This window comes from Lolium rigidum, chromosome 1, assembly GCF_022539505.1.
Source record: "Lolium rigidum isolate FL_2022 chromosome 1, APGP_CSIRO_Lrig_0.1, whole genome shotgun sequence".
NCBI lineage: Eukaryota > Viridiplantae > Streptophyta > Magnoliopsida > Poales > Poaceae > Lolium > Lolium rigidum.
Window position 1 is genome coordinate 361,629,040 of NC_061508.1, and position 21,888 is coordinate 361,650,927.

At 46.8% G+C, this 21,888-nt stretch overlaps 1 protein-coding gene across 1 annotated transcript; it reads right to left on the reverse strand.

Annotated features, from left to right (window-relative positions):
- Nucleotides 1-601: 601 nt before the first annotated feature.
- Nucleotides 602-3,379, reverse strand: LOC124684735 (xyloglucan endotransglucosylase protein 7-like). Its single transcript, XM_047218990.1, has 3 exons — nucleotides 3,089-3,379; nucleotides 1,114-1,307; nucleotides 602-1,028 (listed from the first exon to the last, which is right to left on the reverse strand). The coding sequence occupies exons 1-3, from the start codon at nucleotides 3,377-3,379 to the stop codon at nucleotides 611-613; spliced, it is 903 nt and encodes a 300-aa protein (XP_047074946.1). The 3' UTR covers nucleotides 602-610.
- Between the last annotated feature and the right edge of the window lie 18,509 nt (nucleotides 3,380-21,888).

A 21,888-nucleotide genomic window follows, 5' to 3' on the forward strand; every position in this document is an offset into this window, starting at 1 on the left:
GAGAGCTAGTGCGGACGAGAAGCGCGCCATGACGGAGCTCATTGAGGAGGAGAACAAAATCATGATGATGGATCCATCCAACATGGATGTGTACATAAGGAAATGGTGGGACTATGCAAGAATGGAGATCTTGCAAAGGAGGAGGGAAGTGGCGTTGGTTCGTGCAGCGGCAGATGCATCGTCTTGTGCGGCGGCATGTGGTGACGGTGGTGGTGATGCTTCGGTGAGCGGTGTAGGTGGTGGTGGTGGCTTTGAGGACACGGCGACCGCCGGCCCTGAGTGATCCCTCGTCGATCCGCCATAGCGACTTCTCTTTTGATGTAGTTGATAGTTGTGCGACGTGGTAAACTGCGATCAGCAGATGGACGATGAATTTGCCTTTTTAAAACCATTGCGTATTGTCGCATATTTGCCAAATTTCGTTGAAACTATGCAAAACCCTGATTTACGGTTCAGTTTGAAGTTTTAGTTTGGTTTTGCGCATACCATATTCGGCTGTTAATCACGTTTTATGGTTTGAGGGGTCCGCTAGAGATGTTCTAAGATATCTAGACAACAAAGCATCTTCTAACTAGGATGACTCTACCGAATACATTAGGGCATGGCATCATCAGATTCTGCCTATGGGAATGATACACTCGGTGGGGAAGGCATGGGGATACCGCTTCCGGTCTTCGCAGTAGTCGTAGGCCATGTAGTTCATGCGCACCCAGTTGAGCGTCATCCAGCTCCACCAATCCAGCGTCTGCCCCATCCACGACGACGCCGACGACGGCAGGTGGTCGCCCCCGCACCGCGTCGTCGCTCCGTTGCCGCGCCACACGCAGGCGCTGCTCGCATGGAACCGCCGGTACGCGGCCACGAACGGCGCCTCCGACCAGTTCGTCTTGACGCGCCCGCCCTGCGTCGCCCATTCCTCGGCGTTCCAGATGCTCGCGAAGACGTGCACCGGCTGCCGCGTCGGGAACGGCACACCGTTCGCCTCGTTGTTCCTGAACACCCTGATCGGCGTGCCGTCGATGTACAGGCTGCACGTTCGACATTCAGTAAAATCGTGTCAGGGACGAAGGATGATGCTGTGAAGAAGATGGAACTGAAGCAATCTGTACGTACATGATGTTGAGCGGGTTCCAGAGAATGGAGTAGGTGTGGAAGTCGGCGGTGGGGTCGAACCAGAGCACGAACTGCTGCTCGCGCTCGCCCTTGCCGTCGCTGAAGATGTTGGTGTGCAGGAGGTAGGGCTCGCCGCTCACGTTGCCCAGGAACTCGAAGTCCACCTCGTCGTGCCTCGCGCCACCCGTGCAGATCTGCACCGTCCATGTGCTTCACTTAGTAATAAAATAAAATGGAGCGCAAACAAGAAGATTATACACCATCAATTATCTAACTCGGCTGCTCAAAACAGCAAATTTTCAATTCTATATGAAGAATAGACAGAATTCAGTTTCTATGTCCGGAAGATTACAGAATGCAGATTGTATATGGGCATATGGCTACCATAAGTAGTCGGACTTTGTGGAATTCACGTCTAAGCAAAACTTGGCGAGTAGAGTACACCACAAACCTTACTTTAATGCATGTTCATACACAATACACAAAACTGCAAAATTTAGAGTCTATCTGAAGAATAGAGAATTTCTATCTACTGAAGAATAGAGAATTCATACTTCGACCTTAGTGGGATTCACGTCTGAGAAAAACTTGGCTAGTAGTATAGGAATCCACAAACATTTCTTTAATGCATGCCCATACAAAATTAAGCTAATGCTACGTCCTGTTTGAGCAGCTGGCATATCTGCGAAAACCACCGACGCTCTCATTTTTCTTTCACCAGAAGAAAATGAAATGCTCCTGTATTGTATTCTTCTGCTTTCAGACATGTACGTGTACAAAATAAGTGCAGTAATAGAGAAGGCCCATTGAGTACATCAATTTACTGTAAAATTTATGTGTCAACTAGTACAAAAGTCACTGCAATTGGGCCATTAGTAAACCTACTGATCTGCTAGGCGGAGGCCTTCAGTGTTCGGAGTTCAGACTTGTTTACACTTTACACAGGGGTAGCAGCGAAAATGCATATACATTTTTTCCAGCTTTGCTCAAGTTTTAACTATATCTCTTTTCTTGTGCAAAATTCACTCCCCAAATGACACGTGTCGAACGTTAAGTATGTAACCCCTAGGTGTGAACAATCTCATGAAGAATACAGAATCCAGACAGTATTTGCATACCAAAAGTAGTCGGCCTTAGTGGAATTCACGTCTGTGACAAACTTGGCTAGTAGAACACTCGAAAGACATTTCTTTAACGCATTATCTTTCATAATGAACCCCGTGTCCATCATGAATTAGCAGATATGTACAGTTCATCATTCCGGAAAAAAAAAATCTGTACCATTCATCTTTAGTTAGTAATTGTAGAATAACACATGGAATGCAAACAAGACTGCGTATGCTCAAGAAATAAAAAAATTCAGCTCAAAACAGCATGAATCCATATGAAGAATAGACGGAATTCATTTTCTATCTCCTAAAGAATACAGGGTGCAGACTGTATTTGACGGCCGCAAGTTGTCGGCCTTAGTCAGATTCATGCCTAAGTAAAACTTGGCTAGCAGAGTACTCCATAGACATTTTTTTAATGGATGTCCATACACAATTTAGCTAATGCTACGTCCCGTATTAGCAGCTGGCATATCTGCGAAGAGCACCGTATACTTCAGCCTGCATTACGTGCATAGCATAGCAGATCGAATTCGGAAAATTACTGTAACATTTGTGTCAACTAGTACAAAATTAACTGCAATTGGGCGTCATCCAACCTCCTGATCGGCTAGGCGCTGGGCTTTAGTGTTCAGAGTTTAGACTCGTTTACACGTGGATACTATCGACAAATGCAAGAACGTAAACAAGGTTTTTTTTTTAGCTTTGCTCAAGTTTTAACCTTCTGCTTTCTCAGGCAAAATTCACTCCACGGCTGACAAGTGTCGAACTCGTGAAGGCAATGAAGTGGTACACAGAGACGTGAACAATCTTTTGATGCAGTTGGCGAGTGCCAAGATGAACCGAAGAGATCTAAACAAACTTACATAGAAGGAGGTGATGGTCCCTGCGGACTCGCCGGCGACGAGCCTGATGTCAAGATCGAACCTCCCGAACAGGTAGCGGTCCTTGGACTCCAGCCTCGACCCCGTCCGCTGGTCCAGCGACAGCTCCACCACCCGCCCCTGCTCCAAGAACCGCGCATTGCGCGTCCCCCACACGGCGTTGAAGTCCCGGTGGAAGCTCCGGTCGACCACTGCCGCCATCGCCCGCGTCGCAAGCACGGCCAATGCCACGGCGAGCGCCGCCACCAGCCGGCGGAGAGAGCCGCCCAGCATTTCTCTTGTGATTTTGGAGATGGGTCACGATCGATGAGAGATGTTTGTGAGGATTGGGAAGAGCGATGAGGTGGTGAGGACTGAGGAGGCACACACACGTCCAATTTAAGGGCACCGTCGTGGGCGCTTTCGCCAAGTGCCAGGGGTCCAGGGACGAGCCGAGCACGCCCACTGTTTTCTGTGGCGACGGCTCGTGAGGCCCTGCCGCGCGGCTGTCATTTGATCGTATCTGAGCAGATGCTGCGAGAAACGCAAAGCGCAACACAAGATGAGGTGTAGAGTAGAGGGCACCTTGGGGATCCGTGAGACGTGGTGTACGTGATGATCGTATGGGTCGCGTTGATGATCTCGCCGCCGGCGGTACAAGTACGACGTGGCAGCATAAATAATATCTTGACCGTGGTGTGCTAGAACGGGCAGGGCGCCTGAGTGCGCGGCACGAAGAAAGCGGAGGCCGGTCGATCTTGGAGGTGAAGCGGACTGTGATCTCAGCGGGCCGGCCGGCTGCGGTGGCGGTGCTGTTTGGTTTTTCATGGAGGGTTTTCAATAATGTAATTGGTGACCTACGGGCTCCTCACAACCATCTTAGCTTGCTGGCCGTTGTTGGAAATATAAGCAAATATTCATATGAAATAATCCGTACGAGTAATTGATAAATTATGACTACGAAAATAACGAATAAACTAATCATGCAGACTAGTAAGGTAGATGAATAGATCACATGTAAACAAGTCAAACTGATCGCATCTATCACAGAAACTAGAAGAAGAAACTCTAACAGAGACTGAAAGAGAAACGACAAGATCACATACTTCGCAGCAGCGTCATTGTCGCCCATGTTGAGGTTGTCGAAGAAGTCGCTGAGATCCGGGAAGAAGTTGTCGTTGTGGAGGAACTCGTCGTCCGATGACGACGCCGTGATGCCGCAGTCGCGCCGGAGCGCTCCCCAAAAACCTGATTGCCCCTCACCCGTACAGGTTTACGAGAGGCAGGGTTCCGGAGGCCTACTGTCCCGACAGTCGGTGCACGCCGACGGACGGGATGAGGAAGACAAAGGCGGCGGCGCAATGAACTGGAAACAGGTAGACGCGTATGCGTCTCGTGCTGGCGGCTAGGGTTGCGCAGAGCCTTATGTAGTGCGGTTCGGGAAGGTCGTGGGGCGCAGCCCACGTTCAAGTCAGCACAGCCACGATCCAGAAAAACCGGAAGGCAAAACGGCTGAGTAACGCGTCCGTTAATGACTCAAAATTGATTACACAATTAATTTCCCAAACAGCAAAAAGATAAGCTCGGCTCGGCGAGATTCCCGCAACCAGCGGCGCGTCGTGACGTGTCGTGACGAGGCGAGGCGTGGCGAGGCGAGGCGGGCGGCGGAGAAGGAGGAGTGCGCGAGGGCTCTCTCTCTTCTCACTCACTTACTAGGACTAGAACAACCCACCTTATATACCACTCCAACTCTCTCCCAACTAGCAATGTGGGACTAAACTTTAGCCCCCACTAGTGCTGCCACTGATTTTGGAATGGGCCATGTGAGTTTCAGAATTTGATAATGGGCCATGGGCCAAAGACCAAATGCCCCAAATTCTAGTAATCCCCCACAAACTCTCATTGGCACATTTCATCAATAAGTTTTCCAGAACATTGTTTTATACACCGGTATGTCGTGGAGGACTGTTAAGTTGAACTTCCACTTAAAGCTTCATATTACACTAGATTGCAACTTGGACTATGCCTTGAACTACAAGTTTTCTGCGCACTAGTTTCATACAAAACCTAGACCGATACTAGGCTGCCACGAGGCTTCCTCGCGGTTTGGAGCTTATACGTCATACTCCAGGGCCTTTCATGAGTTTACTAGAGAGCACCCAACTCTCATAGATTGCGACGTTTAACAATCGGACTCATATAGGTGTGTTCTTCAAAAGATGCTCTGCAGGACAACATCTTTGCTAAAATAAGCCACTTAGAACACATTAAGATAATTATCAACCTGCCATGCAGATTAGGAGAGTATTGCATCTTATGGAGTGGTAAAATTGCTATAGGAATATATACTCTCCTCTCAGCTGACCAACAGCTTGTCTCCCAGCTCTAATTCACGGGATCTCCGATCACATAGAGTGGGTTACCACCGTGGGCAGCTCATAGTGTGGGTCTCATACCCATCTCCTCGATGCATTTTCTATCACATTTCGTGATAGTCCCTTTGTGAAGGGGTCTGCCAGGTTTCTAGACATATGGATATAATCCAACGCTATAACTCCGGAGTTTCTCATTTTCCTGACAGTTTTCAATCTCCTCTTCACATGCCTTGATGACTTCATATTATCCTTAGAACTGTTTACTTTGACGATCACAGTTTGATTATCACACTTCATAGGAATAGCGGGTATTGGTTTCTCAACCACATGTAAGTCCATCAAAAGCTCACGAAGCCACTCTGCTTCAACAGTTGGTCGTGTCTAATGATGTGAGTTCTGCTTCCATAGTCGACCTCGTAATGATGGTCTGCTTGCAAGACTTCCAGGAAACAGCGCCACCTCCAAGTGTAAACAAATAACCACTTGTGGCCTTAGTCTCATCAGCATCGGATATCCAGTTTGCATCACTATAACCCTCAAGTACCCTCGGATACCCAATATAGTGAATGCCATAACTCGCAGTACCTTTCAAATAGCGCAAAACTCTCTCAAGAGCATGCCAATGAACATCTCCAGGTCTAGACACAAAACGACTGAGTTTACTTACAGCAAAGGAGATGTCAGGCCTCGTGGCGCTGGCTAAATACATGAGCGAGCCAATGATCTGCGAATATCGCAATTGATCTCTAGCAACTCTTTTATTCTTACGAATTATCACACTAGGATCATAAGTTGTTGGAGAAGATTTGCAGTCGCTATACCCAAAGCGACTCAGAATCTTTTCCACATAGTGGGACTGAAGCAATGTAATCCCACCATCGTCATCTTTCAACAACTTGATGTTTAAGATCACATCAGCTACTCCCAAGTCCTTCATCTCAAAACAACGAGATAGGAACTCCTTGACCTCCTTAATCACAGTAAGGCTGGTCCCGAATATCAATATGTCATCGACATAGAGACAAAGAATAACTCCCTCGCCCCCACCATGGCGATAGTATACACACTTGTCAGCTTCGTTTACAACAAAGCCTTCAGCGGTTAAAGTTCTTTCAAACTTCTCATGCCACTGCTTAGGTGCTTGCTTAAGCCCATACAAAGACTTCAGTAATTTACACACCTTTCCTTCTTGACCATCTACTACAAATCCATCATGATTCTCCATATAAATTTCCTCTTCAAGCTCTCCATTTAGGAAAGCAGTCTTAACATCCATTTGATGAACGAGAAGACCATGTGAGGCAGCCAAGGATAGTAGCACTCGAATGGTGGTCAATCTGGCAACAGGTGAGTATGTATCAAAGAAATCTTCACCTTCTTTCTGGGTATAGCCCTTGGCCACAAGACGTGCCTTGTACTTTTCAATAGTACCATCAGGTCTAAGATTTTTCTTGAACACCCATTTACATCCTACAGGTTTGCACCCATAAGGACGATCAGTAACTTCCCAAGTTTCATTGGCTAAGATGGAATCCATCTCGCTACGGACAGCTTCCTTCCAGTAGTTAGCATCCTGAGATGCATAGGCTTCTTAAATAGAAGTGGGAGTATCATCCACGAGGTACACAATGAAATCATGTCCAAAGGACTTTGCAGTCCTCTGTCTCTTGCTCCTTCTGGGAGCTTCATTGTCATCCTCCACAGGATTATCAAAATGTTCTCTAGCCATGGTAGGTTCAGGAAATAATTCCTGAGTAGATGAACTGGGCATCTCCTGAATTGATGAGCTAGACGTTTCTTTCATAGGAAAGATGTCCTCAAAGAAAGTCGCATCATTCGACTCCATAATTGTACCAACATGCATGTCGGATACCTCAGATTTTACTATCAAAAATCTGTAGCCAATGCTATGAAATGCATATCCCAGAAGAACACAATCCACGGTTTTTGGTCCAAGCTTGCGCTTCTTGGGTATTGGCACATTTACTTTCGCCAAACAGCCCCAAGTTCATAGATAAGAGAGTTTCAACATTTTCCTTTCCCATTCCTCAAAAGGGGTAATGGTTTTGTTCTTTGTGGGGACACGGTTTAGGACATGACATGCAGTCAATATCGCCTCCCCCACCATGCCTTGGATAGACCCGATGTATCTAACATGGCGTTAACCAAATCAGTTAGAGTACGGTTCTTTCTTTCGGCCACCCCATTTGACCGAGGTGAGTAGGGAGGCGTCCTCTCATGGATAATACCATGTTCCGCACAAAAAGAATCAAACTCGTTGGAAAAATACTCTCCACCACGGTCAGACCTTAGCCGCTTGATCTTTCGATCAAGTTGGTTTTCTGCTTCAGCTTTAAAGATTTTGAAGTGATTAAAAGCTTCATCTTTGGATTTCAGGAGATACACATAACAATATCGAGTAGAGCCATCAATTAAAGTCATGAAGTATCTTTTCCCTCCTTTTGTCAATTCACCATTCATTTCACAAAGATCCGAGTGTATAAGTTCCAGCGGTGCCAAGTCTCTTGCCTCCGCAGTCTTATGAGACTTACGTGGTTGCTTAGCTTGCACACATACTTGGCACTTGGATTTCTTGACAATAGCAAATTTCGGAATTATATTCATATTCGCTAGCCGCGTCATGCACCCAAAATTAATATGACAAAGTCGTGAATGCCAAATATCGGACTCACTATCATTGCAAACATGATTAATAATTTGAGTACATAAGTCTGACAAAGATAAGCGGAACAAGCCTCCGCACACATAACCCTTTCCAACAAATTGTCCACACTTGGAAATTACAACTTTATTGGACTCAAAAACCAACTTAAAACCATCTCGACATAAAAGCGATCCGCTAACGAGATTCTTATTAATGGAAGGAGCGTGCTGCACATTCTTCAGCTGGATGGTCTTTCCCGAAGTAAACTTCAGATCCACCGTACCAACACCACGAACAGAAGCACGTGAGCCGTTTCCCATTAGCACGGAAAAAGTCCTTGCGACCTGATAAGAAGAAAACATAGAGACATCAGAACATACATGTGTATTGGCTCTTGTGTCTATCCACCAATCAGGAGAATTACATACTGAAAGGACAGTAGGAGAAGTACCGTACCCAACGTCCTTCATCTCAGTATCAACACCAATAACAACATTTGCGGACTTGCCGCTGTTCTCACGCCGATCATGGCGTTACGGGCAATCGGGGAGCCCAATGTCCGGGAGCGCCACAAACATGGCAGTTCCCTTTCTTCTTATAAGGAGTCTTTCTCTTGAAGTTGGTTGAGTTGGAGGCTTTGTTCTTCACGTCAAACTTGCCTTTTCCATTGTTCTTATTCTTAGACTTGTGAGATTGGAAGTTCTTCTTCTGTACCACATTGGCACTAGAACCTCCCTCAAAACTACGAGCGCATGTGTCCTTTGCTCTCGCCTTCTCTTCCACATGAAGCGAGCCAATGAGATCCGAAACGGAAAACTCTTGTCTCTTATGTTTCAGAGAAGTAGCAAAGTTCCTCCACGAAGGAGGAAGCTTGGCAATAATGCCACCGGCCACAAATTTGTCCGGTAAGGTACACTTAAACTGCTCGAGTTCTTTGGCAAGGGACTGAATCTCATGAGCCTCGCTCAACCACGGAGCGCTCATCGATCATCCCGTAGTCATAGAATTGCTCCATGACATACGAGTTCGGTGCCGCCGTCCGAGACCCCAAATTTGGCCTCGAGCGCATCCCACGCATCTTTACCATGGTCGAAAGCCATGTACGGGTCAACAATGTTGTCCCCAAGAATGCTGAACAAGGCCGCCTTAAACATGGCGTCGACCTTTTCAAACTTTTCCTGCTCCTCTGCAGAGAGAGGCCCCTCAGGTCTAGCATCTGTGGTGCTAAAACAGCCAAGGTTTGTAAACCATAGAACTGCCTTTGTGCGCCACCTCTTGTAATGCATACCATCAAAGAGGGGAGGTCGATTAGCGGCAGCAACGCTGCTTGAATTGATTTGCCTATAATCAGGTTTTTGGATTGTTGGAAATATAAGCAAATATCCATATGAAATAATCCGTACGAGTAATTGATAAATCACGACTACGAAAATAACGAATAAACTAATCATGCAGACTAGTAAGGTAGATGAATAGATCACATGTAAACAAGTCAAACTGATCACATCTACCACAGAAACTAGAAGAAGAAACTCTAACGAGATCGAAAGAGAAACGACAAGATCACATACTTCGCAGCAGCGTCATTGTCGCCCATGTTGAGGTTGTCGAAGAAGTCGCTGAGATCCGGGAAGAAGTTGTCGTTGTGGAGGAACTCGTCGTCCGATGACGACGCCGTGATGCCAGTAGTCGCGCCGGAGCGCTCCCCAAAAACCTGATTGCCCCTCACCCGTACAGGTTTACGAGAGGCAGGGTTCCGGAGGCCTACTGTCCCAGCAGTCGGTGCACGCCGACGGACGGGATGAGGAAGACAAAGGCGGCGGCGCAATGAACTGGAAATAGGTAGTCGCGTATGCGTCTCGTGCTGGCGGCTAGGGTTCGCAGAGCCTTATGTAGTGCGGTTCGGGAAGGTCGTGGGGCGCAGCCCACGTCCGAGTCAGCACAGCCACGATCCAGAAAAACCAGAAGGCAAAACGGCTGAGTAACGCGTCCGTTAATGACTCAAAATTGATTACACAATTAATTTCCCAAACAGCAAAAAGATAAGCTCGGCTCGGCGAGATTCCCGCAACCCGCGGCGCGTCGTGACGTGTCGTGACGAGGCAAGGCGTGGCGAGGCGAGGCGGGCGGCGGAGAAGGAGGAGTGCGCGAGTGCTCTCTCTCTTCTCACTCACTTACTAGGACTAGAACAGTCCACCTTATGTACCACTCCAACTCTCTCCCAACTAGCAATGTGGGACTAAACTTTAGCCCCCACTAGTGCTGCCACTGATTTTGGAATGGGCCATGTGAGTTTCAGAATTTGATAATGGGCCATGGGCCAAAGGCCAAATGCCCCAAATTCCAGCAGCCGTGGGATCATGCCTCATAGCAAATCTCGGTCATTTAATTTTATCAACGCTTCATATAAGAAGAAGCCTAGCTGCCGCTCATACTCCCCAATTGCCTAAGTGCATCTCCAGCGGCGCGACGCATTTTAGCGTCCGCGCGCGTCCGTTTGCATCGGCCGAAATGGTCGAAATCGACCGTGCGTCTGTTTGCGTCGGGGGTGGCTCCAGCGGCACGACGCAATTTCTTTTTGGCCGAATCATTTTTAATACATGAAACGTAATTTACATAGTTAAAACATAAAAAAAAAACCCTAACGCCTACTGCTGCTCCTCGTCGCTGTCGAGCACGATGAGCTCCGGTATCACCCACGGCCAGTTGCCATCCGGGGGAGAGTACGCAGGGCGCGCCGGCGGTGCTGGAGGTGGAGGCGCCTAGAGCTGCGGTTGTGGCGGCGGTGGAGGCGCCCAGAGCTGCGGCTGTGGCGGCGGTGGAGGCGCCCAGGGATATGGTTGTGGCGGCAGTGGAGGAGGCGCCCAGGGCTGCGGTTGTGGCGGTGGTGGAGGAGGCGCCCAGGGCTGCGGTTGTGGCGCCGCCGAGTCCTGTAGTGCCAGTCGAAGGGCTTCATCCTCGGACAGGCCCGGCGGCATGACGCCGGTGGCGTACCGGGGCAGCGGCGGCTGCACAGGCGCGTCGTTCTCGGAGACGAGGACGTCGAGCTTTGCCATATCGTCGTCTGTCATGTTCTCCGGGAACTCGAAAACGCGGCCCTCCGCCACGGCCTGCTGCCATTCGTGGAAGACGGCCGCGACGTAGTCGTCGCCGTCGTCCTTCACCTCCTCGTTGTGGTACCGTTGTACCGGACGGACTCCAGGCATGTACACGGAGACAAATGAATGTGATGAGGAGTAGTACTCGCGAGAGGAATAATGTAGTATAGATGGTATTGTACTAAGTTGTATTTCAAATTTCCGTTGGCTTGGGCTTTGAGCCAAAATATGTGGTTATATACACCACATGTAATATATGTGTGTAATGTTATGTTATATATGGTGTATATACATAATAAATGTTTGCTTTGGATTTTCTTCTTGATTTCATTGTATGACTAGTTCAGGGCAATGAGCCGAGCTCAAAAAACATTTGCATGGTGTAATTACGAGTATCGCTCTTTGTTACAGGACTAGGAGGATATGGCGTTAGTGGAGACCGAAGATGATCGGAGAGAGCGGGAGGCGGGAGAAAAGGAAGAAGCATACGCAGGAGCCAGAATGGAAAATGGACCACCACCACCACATCCTATGATGCATCTAGATTTCCAGCAGTACATGAGATCAATGGAAGAAGATAGGAGGAGGTACCAGGAAAGCCAAAACAAGAACATGCAAGATTTCTTTGCTCAAGTCATCAATGACAGGGGCAATGAAGGCAAATGTGTGACCCTATCAGACTTTCAAAATGCAAGACCACTACCTTTTGCATCAGCTCCATAACCAGTGAATGCAGAAGATTGGCTCATGGATAGAGAAAGGAAGTTAAGGACGGTGGGATGCAATGATGAGGAAGAGATTAGGTATGCCACCTATCTTTTATCAGGACCCACAACTTCATGCTGGGAAAATGTTATCGATGTACACCCAACGGAGAAGGTGTTCACATGGAAGGAATTCAAGAAGAAGTTCCGGATGCTCATGTTCTGAAAAGCGTGGTGGAGTTGAAGAAGAGGGAGTTTGAAGAGCTACAGTAGAACACTGCACCAATCATGCAGTATGTTTGTGATTTCAATCATTTGGTAGGTATGCACCAGAGGAGGTTAATTAAGATGAGAAAAGAAAGAAAAGGTTCATGAAAGGCATGAATCCATACATGAAGATGCAACTTAGGTTAGCACGGACCGCAGAGTTCCAGGAACTAATTGACTCGGCAGTCACTTTCGAGGACGACTACAAGCAGGTTCAAGAGGATAGGAGGAAGAGGGCTCGTATCGAGCCAAGGAAGTACCTGATGGGATTCGTAGCATAGAAAACAAAAAATTTCCTACCGCAAGAACGAAAACCAAGCCAAGATGCAATCTAGAAGATGGGAGCAACGAAGATCATGAGACTAACCCTCGAAGATTTCCAAAGCCTATGAGATTAGATCTCGTTGTTGCAGAAGATGATCACTTGCCACTTTCAAAAGCGCGTTGAAGATCTTGACGGTGCCACTGTCGGGCAGCACCTCCGTACTCGGTCACACGTACGGTGTTGATGACGACGTCCTTCTCCCCTTTCCAGCGGGCAGCGGAAGTAATAGATCCTCCTCGGAATCCCGACAGCACGACGGTGTGGTGTCGGTGGTGGTGGAGAACTCCGGCAGGGCTTCGCCTAAGCTCCGTGGGAGGTGTATGAGGAGGGAGGTGTGCTAGGGTTTGAGAGAGAGGGGGGCTAGGGCGCCGGCCAAGGGAGCCCTAGGTGGTGCGGCCAAGTCATGGGCTGCCCCCTCCCTCTCCTCGTCATTATATAGGTGGAACCCCCAGGGTTTGCCCAAGTCTTCAAATAAGACCCCAATTCAAAAACTGCCATATGGACGAATCCTACTTGGGGTGGGACTCTCCCCTTTCCCTTGGTGGGGTGGCCGACCCCCTATGGTGGAGTCCACCTGGGACTCCTTGATGTCTACGCCCCCTCCTTTTCCTGTAGACAGTGTTGGGCCTCCAAGAGCAGAGGTTTGTAGAACAGCAGCAAGTTTCCCTTAAGTGGATCACCCAAGGTTTATCGAACTCAGGGAGGAAGAGGTCAAAGATATCCCTCTCATGCAACCCTGCAACCACAAAGCAAGAAGTCTCTTGTGTCCCCAACACACCTAATAGGTGCACTAGTTTGGCGAAGATATAGTGAAATACAGGTGGTATAAATAAGTATGAGCAGTAGCAACGGTGCCAGAAAAGTGCTTTGCCCAGGACAGTAAACAAGCAGTAGTAACGCAGCAGTAGTAACGCAGTAAAACAGTAAACAAGCGATAGCGATATATAGGAACAAGGACTAGGGATCATACTTTCACTAGTGGACACTCTCAACTTTGATCACATAACGAGTAGATAAATGCATACTCTACACCCTCTTGTTGGATGATGAACACCACTAACTGTGTAGGATTACACGAACCCTCAATGCCGGAGTTAACAAGCTCCACAATATTCGATGTTCATATTTAAATAACCTTAGAGTGCATGACAGATCAACACAACTAAACCAAGTACTAACATAGCATGCACACTGTCACCTTCACGCTACGAAAGGAGGCATAGATCACATCAATACCATCATAGCAATAGTTAACTTCATAATCTACAAGAGATCATAATCATAGCCTACGCCAAGTACTAACACAGTATGCACACACTGTCACCATTACACCGTGCAGGAGGAATAAACTACTTTAATAACATCACTAGAGTAGCATGCAGATATATTGTGATACAAAACACATTGCAATCATAAAGGGATATAAATAAGCACTTCACTATGCCATTCATAACAGTGAATAAGTATTCTGTGAAATATAGCCTAAGAGACCCACACGGTGCACACACTCGTCACCTTTACACACGTGGGACAAGGAGTCTCCGGGAGATCACATAAGTAAATTTCACTTGACTAGCATAACGACATCTAGATTACAAGCATCATCATATGAATCTCAATCATGTAAGGCAGCTCATGAGATTATTGTATTGAAGTACATAGGAAGAGAGATGAACCACATAGCTACCGGTACAGCCCCGAGCCTTGATGGAGAACTACTCCCTCCTCATGGGAGACAGCAGCGGTGATGAAGATGGCGGTGATGTCGATGGAGGAGCCTTCCGGGGGCACTTCCCCGTCCCGGCGGCGTGCCGGAACAGAGACTCCTGTCCCCCAGATCTTGGCTTCGCGATGGCGGCGGCTCTGGAAGGTTTCTCGTACCGTGGCTTTTCCGTCTCAAGGTTTTAGGTCGAGGGGCTTCTTATAGGCGAAGAGGCGGCGTCAGAAGGTCAACGAGGCGACGACACCATAGGGGGGCGCGGGCCACCCCTAGGCCGCGCCAGCCTATGGTCTGGTGGGCATGTGGCCCCCCTCTGGTCCTTCCCGGGTGTTCTGGAAGCTTCGTGGAAAAATAGGATGATGGGCGTTGATTTCGTCCGATTCCGAGAATATTTCCTTACTAGGATTTCTGAAACCAAAAACAGCGAGAAAACAACGAATCGGCCCTTCGGCATCTCGTCAATAGGTTAGTTCCAGAAAACGCATAATTATGACATAAAATGTGCATATAACATGTAGATATCATCAATAATGTGGCATAGAACATAAGAAATTATCGATACATCGGAGACGTATCAGCATCCCCAAGCTTAGTTTCTGCTCGTCCCGAGCAGGTAAACGATAACAAAGATAATTTCTGGAGTGACATGCCATCATAAACTTGATCATACTATTGTAAACACATGTAATGAATGCAGCAATCCAAGACAATGGTAAATGACATGAGTAAACAAATGAATCATAAAGCAAAGACTTTTCATGAATAGTACTTAAAGACAAGCATCAATAAGTCTTGCATAAGAGTTAACTCATAAAGCAATAATTCAAAGTAAAGGCATTGAAGCAACACTATGGAAGATTAAGTTTCAGCGGTTGCTTTCAACTTGTAACATGTATATCTCATGGATAGTTGTCAATGCAAAGCAATATAACAAGTGCAATAAGCAAGTATGTAAGAATCAATGCACAGTTCACACAAATGTTTGCTTCTTGAGGTGGAGAGAGATAGGTTAATGATACGTCTCCGACGTATCGATAATTTCTTGTGTTCCATGCCACATTATTGATAATATCTACATGTTTTATGCACACTTTATGTCATATTCGTGCATTTTCTGGAACTAACCTATTAACAAGATGCCGAAGTGCCAGTTGCTGTTTTCTACTGTTTTTGGTTTCAGAAATCCTAGTAACGAAATATTCTCGGAATTGGACGAAATCAACGCCCAGGGTCCTATTTTGCCACGAAGCTTCCAGAAGACCGAAGAGGAGACGAAGTGGGGCCACGAGGTGGCCAGACTACGAGGCGGCGCGGCCCAAGCCCTGGCCGCGCCGGCCTGTAGTGTGGGCCCCTCGTGCCGCCTCTTGACCTGCCCTTCCGCCTACAAATAGCCTCCGTCGCGAAACCCCCAGTACCGAGAGCCACGATACGGAAAACCTTCCAGAGACGCCGCCGCCGCCAATCCCATCTCGGGGGATTCAGATGATCGCCTCTGGCACCCTGCCGGAGAGGGGATTCATCTCCCGGAGGACTCTACGCCGTCATGGTCGCTCTCCGGAGTGATGAGTGAGTAGTTCACCCCTGGACTATGGGTCCATAGCGAGTAGCTAGATGGTTGTCTTCTCCTCATTGTGCTTAATTGTCGGGTCTTGTGAGCTGCCTAACATGATCAAGATCATCTATCTGTAATTCTATATGTTGCGTTTGTTGGGATCCGATGAATAGAGAATACTATGTTATGTTTATTATCAAAGTTATATCTATGTGTTGTTCATGATCTTGCATGCTCTCCGTTACTAGTAGATGCTCTGGCCAAGTAGATGCTTGTAACTCCAAGAGGGAGTATTTATGCTCGATAGTGGGTTCATGTCTCCGTGAATGCTGGGAAGTGACGGAAATCTCTAAGATTATGGATGTGTTGTTGCCACTAGGGATAAAACATTGGTGCTATGTTCGAGGATGTAGTTACCGATTACATTACGCGCAATACTTAATGCAATTGTCTCGTTGTTAGCAACTTAATACCGGAGGGGGTTCGGATGATAACCCGAAGGTGGACTTTTTAGGCATAGATGCATGCTTGGATAGCGGTCTATGTACTTTGTCGTAATACCCAATTAAATCTCACTATACTCATCATAATATGTATGTGCATGGTCATGCCCTCTTTATTTGTCAATTGCCCAACTGTAATTTGTTCACCCAACATGATGTTTATTTTATGGGAGAGACACCTCTAGTGAACTGTGGACCCCGGTCCAATTCTCTTTACTGAAATACAATCTACTGCAATACTGTTTTACTGTTTTCTGCAAACAATCATCTTCCACACAATAGGGTTAATCCTTTGTTATAGCAAGCCGGTGAGATTGACAACCTCGCTGTTTCGTTGGGGCAAAGTACTTTGGTTGTGTTGTGCAGGTTCCACGTTGGCGCCGAAATCTCTGGTGTTGCGCCGCACTACATCCCGCCGCCATCAACCTTCAACGTGCTTCTTGACTCCTACTGGTTCGATTAAACCTTAGTTTCTTACCGAGGAAACTTGCCGCTGTGCGCATCACACCTTCCTCTTGGGGTTCCCAACGGACGTGTCAACTGCACGCATCAAGCAAATTTCTGGCGCCATTGCCGGGGAGATCAAGACACGCTGCAAGGGGAGTCTCCACATCCCAATCTCTTTACTTTGTTTTTGTCTTGCTTTATTTTATTTACTACTTTGTTTGCTGCACTAAATCAAAATACAAAAAAATTAGTTGCTAGTTTTACTTTATTTGCTATCTTGTTTGCTATATCAAAAACACAAAAAAATTAGTTACTTGCATTTACTTTATCTAGTTTGCTTTATTTACTGTTGCTAAAATGGGTACTCCTGAAAATACTAAGTTGTGTGACTTCACAACCACAAATAATAATGATTTCTCATGCACACCTATTGCTCCACCTGCTACTACGAGCAGAATTCTTTGAAATTAAACCTCGCTTTCTTGAATCTTGTTATGCGAGAGCAATTTTCACAGTGTTAGTTCCGATGATGCTCGCTGCCCATCTTAATAATTTTGTTGAACTATGTGAAATGCAAAAATATAAAGATGTAGATGGTGACATTATAAAATTAAAATTGTTCCCTTTCTCATTAAGAGGAAGAGCTAAAGATTGGTTGCTATCTCTGCCTAAGAATATTATTGATTCATGGACTAAATGCAAGGATGCTTTTATTGGTAGATATTATCCCCCTGCTAAAATTATATCTTTGAGGAGTAGCATAATGAATTTTAAACAATTAGATACTGAGCATGTTGCACAAGCATGGGAAAGAATGAAATCTCTGGTTAAAAATTGCCCAACCCATGGATTGACTACTTGGATGATCATCCAAACCTTTTATGCAGGACTGAATTTTTCTTCGCGGAACCTATTGGATTCAGCTGCTGGAGGTACCTTTATGTCCATCACTCTTGGTGAAGCAACAAAGCTTCTTGATAATATGATGATTAATTACTCTGAATGGCACACGAAAAGAGCTCCACAAGGTAAGAAGGTAAATTCTGTTGAAGAATCCTCTTCCTTGAATGACAAGATTGATGCTATTATGTCTATGCTTGTGAATGATAGGACTAATGTTGATCCTAATAATGTTCCGTTAGCCTCATTGGTTGCTCAAAATTCTAGGCCATATCCTGCTAATGGTAACTCTTATGGTAGATATGTTTCACCTAATGAGGAAAAGATGTTAGAAATTGAAAGATCCACCAAGAGCTTTATGCAATCACAATATGAGCAAAATAAATTGTTTTCTAAAACTATGAATGAACAATCTACCTTGTTGAAGAATATAGGAAATCAACTTGAAAATCTGAATATTGAGATTTCTGGGTTGCAAACTAAACTTGCAAATGCTGAAAACCGAATCTCATACATGTCTGCGTCACAATCTTCTTTAATTAATAAAATGGCTGCTAAACCTGAGGATATTGAAAATAAAATTGTTACTACAGCAAATGCCATCCAAGTTAGAATTAATGAGAATATAAGATTGATGGTCGAATTGCGTGCTAGGTGGGATAGAGAAGAAAATGAAAAACTAGCTAAAGAGAAAAATGTAGCTAAAGTTTGGACTATTACCACCACAAGTAATGTTGATTCTTCACATGTTGCTGCACCTCCTACTATTAATGGTAAAATAATTGGTGTTGGCAATGTTTCTACTCCTAGTGCAAAGCGTACAAAATTGCCCGAAACTGCTAAAACTGCTGAAACTGCTCGTGATAAAACCGCTGAAATTTTTTCCAACCTTGGGGATGATGATCCCATTGCTGTAGCTCATAATGATTTAGATTTTGATGATTGCCACATCTCTGAAGTTATAAAGTTCTTACAAAAACTTGCTAAGAGTCCCAATGCTAGTGCTATAAATTTGGCTTTCCCGCAACATATTACAAATGCTCTCATAAAAGCTAGAGAAGAGAAACTAGAGCGCGAAGCCTCTATTCCTAGAAAGCTAGAGGATGGTTGGGAGCCCATCATTAAGATGAAGGTTAAAGATTTTGATTGTAATGCTTTATGTGATCTTGGCGCAAGTATTTCCGTTATGCCTAAGAAAGTCTATGATATGCTTGACTTGCCACCATTGAAAAATTGTTATTTGGATGTTAATCTTGCTGATCATTCTACAAAGAAACCTTTGGGGAAAGTTGATAATGTTCGCATTACCGTTAACAATAACCTTGTCCCCGTTGATTTTGTTGTCTTGGATATTGAATGCAATGCATCTTGTCCCATTATATTGGGAAGACCTTTTCTTCGAACCGTTGGTGCTATCATTGATATGAAGGAAGGTAATATAAAATATCAATTTCCTCTCAAGAAAGGTATGGAACATTTCCCTAGAAAGAGAATGAAGTTACCTTTTGATTCTATTATTAGAACAAATTATGATGTTGACACTTCGTCTCTTGATAATACTTGATACACACTTTCGCGCCTAGGCTGAAAGGCGTTAAAGAAAAGCGCTTATGGGAGACAACCCATGTTTTTACTACGGTACTTTGTTTTTATTTGTGTCTTGGAAGTTGTTTACTACTCGTAGCAACCTCTCCTTATCTTAGTTTAGTGTTTTGTTGTGCCAAGTAAAGTCGTTGATAGTAAAGTTCATACTAGATTTGGATTACTTGCGCAGAAACAGATTTCTTTGCTATCACGAATCTGGGCAAAATTCTCTGTAGGTAACTCAGAAAATTATGCCAATTTACGTGAGTGATCCTCAGATATGTACGCAACTTTCATTCAATTTGAGCATTTTCATTTGAGCAAGTCTGGTGCTGTTGGGGGGATGACCCCCGGTATGCCAAAGGCATGCCAAACCGGATGGTTTGAGCCATCAGGATACCGGTTAAATGTTCATACCGGAGCATAAGATAGGCGTTTGGCTGAGCAGGGCTAAGCCGGTATCCTCAGGAGAGGAATACCGGAACCGGATAGAAAAGGTACCGGACCACCGGAAGGAAGAGCCTGTCGGCAAGACTGGTCAAAGATCCTCTCCAGAGCTAGAAGACAAAGATGAGCTAAGCAAAGTAGCTTTAAACGAAGGGCTGACGATAAAGAAGAGGATGACGGAGAAAGAAGCCGGAGGACGTCAGCCTCCCTGATTAAAGAGGACCCCGGTGTCATCTATGATTAAAGTAGCTTTGTAAAGTAGCTTTATAAAGTAGTTTGTCCAGTCAAAGATACCATTAGGGTTTCTTGCACTGTAAGCCATCCTCTCCCCTATATAAGGAGAGGGGGCAGCCCTCCTTACGGGCACGCACGGAAGTAGAAAGGCACGAAGCACAAACCTGTAACCTGTGTGAATCAATGAAGAAAGTGATCTAGAGCGAGTTCTTCCTTGTGTCTTTCTTCTTCAACCTCTGGCCTTGGCCAAGTTCTTGAGGAAACCATCCGGAAGTTCATCCCACCTGATCGCAAACCCTCCCCTGAATCCTCTAGCGTCCATTCGGCCCCAATCTAAGCCATCCTATGGCATCTGTCTGTTCACCACGACGACAGTTGGCGCCCACCGTGGGGCATGAAGTGGCGCTTGCAGGAGTTCACATTTGGGCGGGCATCCTCGAGGTCGCCGGCGAGCGTACGGTGTCCGCGCTCGTGCAGCGCATCTACGACATGGACTTCATCAATGACAATGCGGGCTGCTTCGCCAACGGCGGCGTCTTCCCCAAGAACGGCCGCACCGTCGAGTTCGGCAGTCACCGCGTCTACTTCGGCACTGTCCCTGTGCGCCAGCGCCTCTCGCCGGTGCTGGTGGCACCGGACCCGCCAAGATGGCTCTGTGCTGGCCGCGCCGCCGGCAGTGTCGAGGTAATGATGACTGGCGTGGTTGGTGCAGGAAAAGAAGCTGTGGGTGAAGGTGCTGGTCGTGCGGCTTCGACCCGTGCGGCCAAGCCACCGCTGGAGCGTGACGCATGCGCCGCGGGAGCATCATCCGCGCCACCGGAAACACCGCTCCAAGCGGCGATGAACGTCCTCGCCACCCCCATCGCGCAGAACATCGACCCGGCAGCGGCTCAGGCGGAGCTGGAGGCGCAGCGCCGAGAGGTGCTCGAGAGCGGCAAGGACATCGTCCGGGCGCAGCGCGAGCTGAACCTAACCCTACGTGAGTATAACGCTGCCCATGGCTTTGCTTACGTTAGCGCGCATGCCGCTAGGATGCCGGAAAACCGGCTAAAAGCTCGCAACCTAGATCGAGGATTTGCGCAAAGAAGTTCTTGCCGGCAAAAGTACCTCTGCATCTGTTAGCATCGTGGAAAAACCTAAGTACAGTAGCCCGGATAAAACTATAAAAGCTGCTAAAGCTGCAGTAGAGCTATGCGAATCGCTTTCCGGAGATGCTTTGGCAAAACAGCAAGAGCGTGTTAGAGAGCTGCTGGAAACTATTGAGCAGCAGAATGCTGAGCAACTGGCTAAGCTGAACAAGGCTGCGGCCTCAAAATCCGCGCGTTCAACAAAGAATGCCGAAAGCAAGTCCCATGGGCAGGCATCGTCCCCCCATCCGGACAGAAGAAGAGAAAAAGAAATGAACGCACAGTAGATGACTGTGTATGATCCGGTTCTTGCCGGAAAGCAACAAGCCGGGCAACACGATGCCGGTAGAAAAAGCCAAGGGGCAGGTCGAGGCTACGCCAGAGGAGGCTATGCCGGAAACAATCATGCCGTTAGATATGAAATCGGGCAAAATTATCGAGCTGCAAGGGCAGCGTATGAGGAGATGCCACCACCAAGGTACCGGCAGGCAAGAGCCGCGGAACCGGAAAGATACGGAGAGGGAGATTCCGAAGTAGAACGAACAAGAGTCTACCGGAACCCCTTGGGGGATCGCCTGGGGGAGAAATGTTTGCCAGACCAGGATGCGAGGCACAGGCTGGATAGAGTACATCTTTCCGAAATGATCGAATCTGAGGGTCCTCCTGGCCCAAAATGTTTTGGCCCACGGATCATGGGAGAAGAACCACCGATACGCAATTTCCAGTTGCCCCGCGACACAAAAACGTATGATGGCACGACCAAGCCGGAAGATTGGCTGGCGGACTATGTCACAACGGTTTATGTAGCTGGTGGCGGAGTAAACCGGCGTTGGGCGGTGAGAATCATACCGTCCT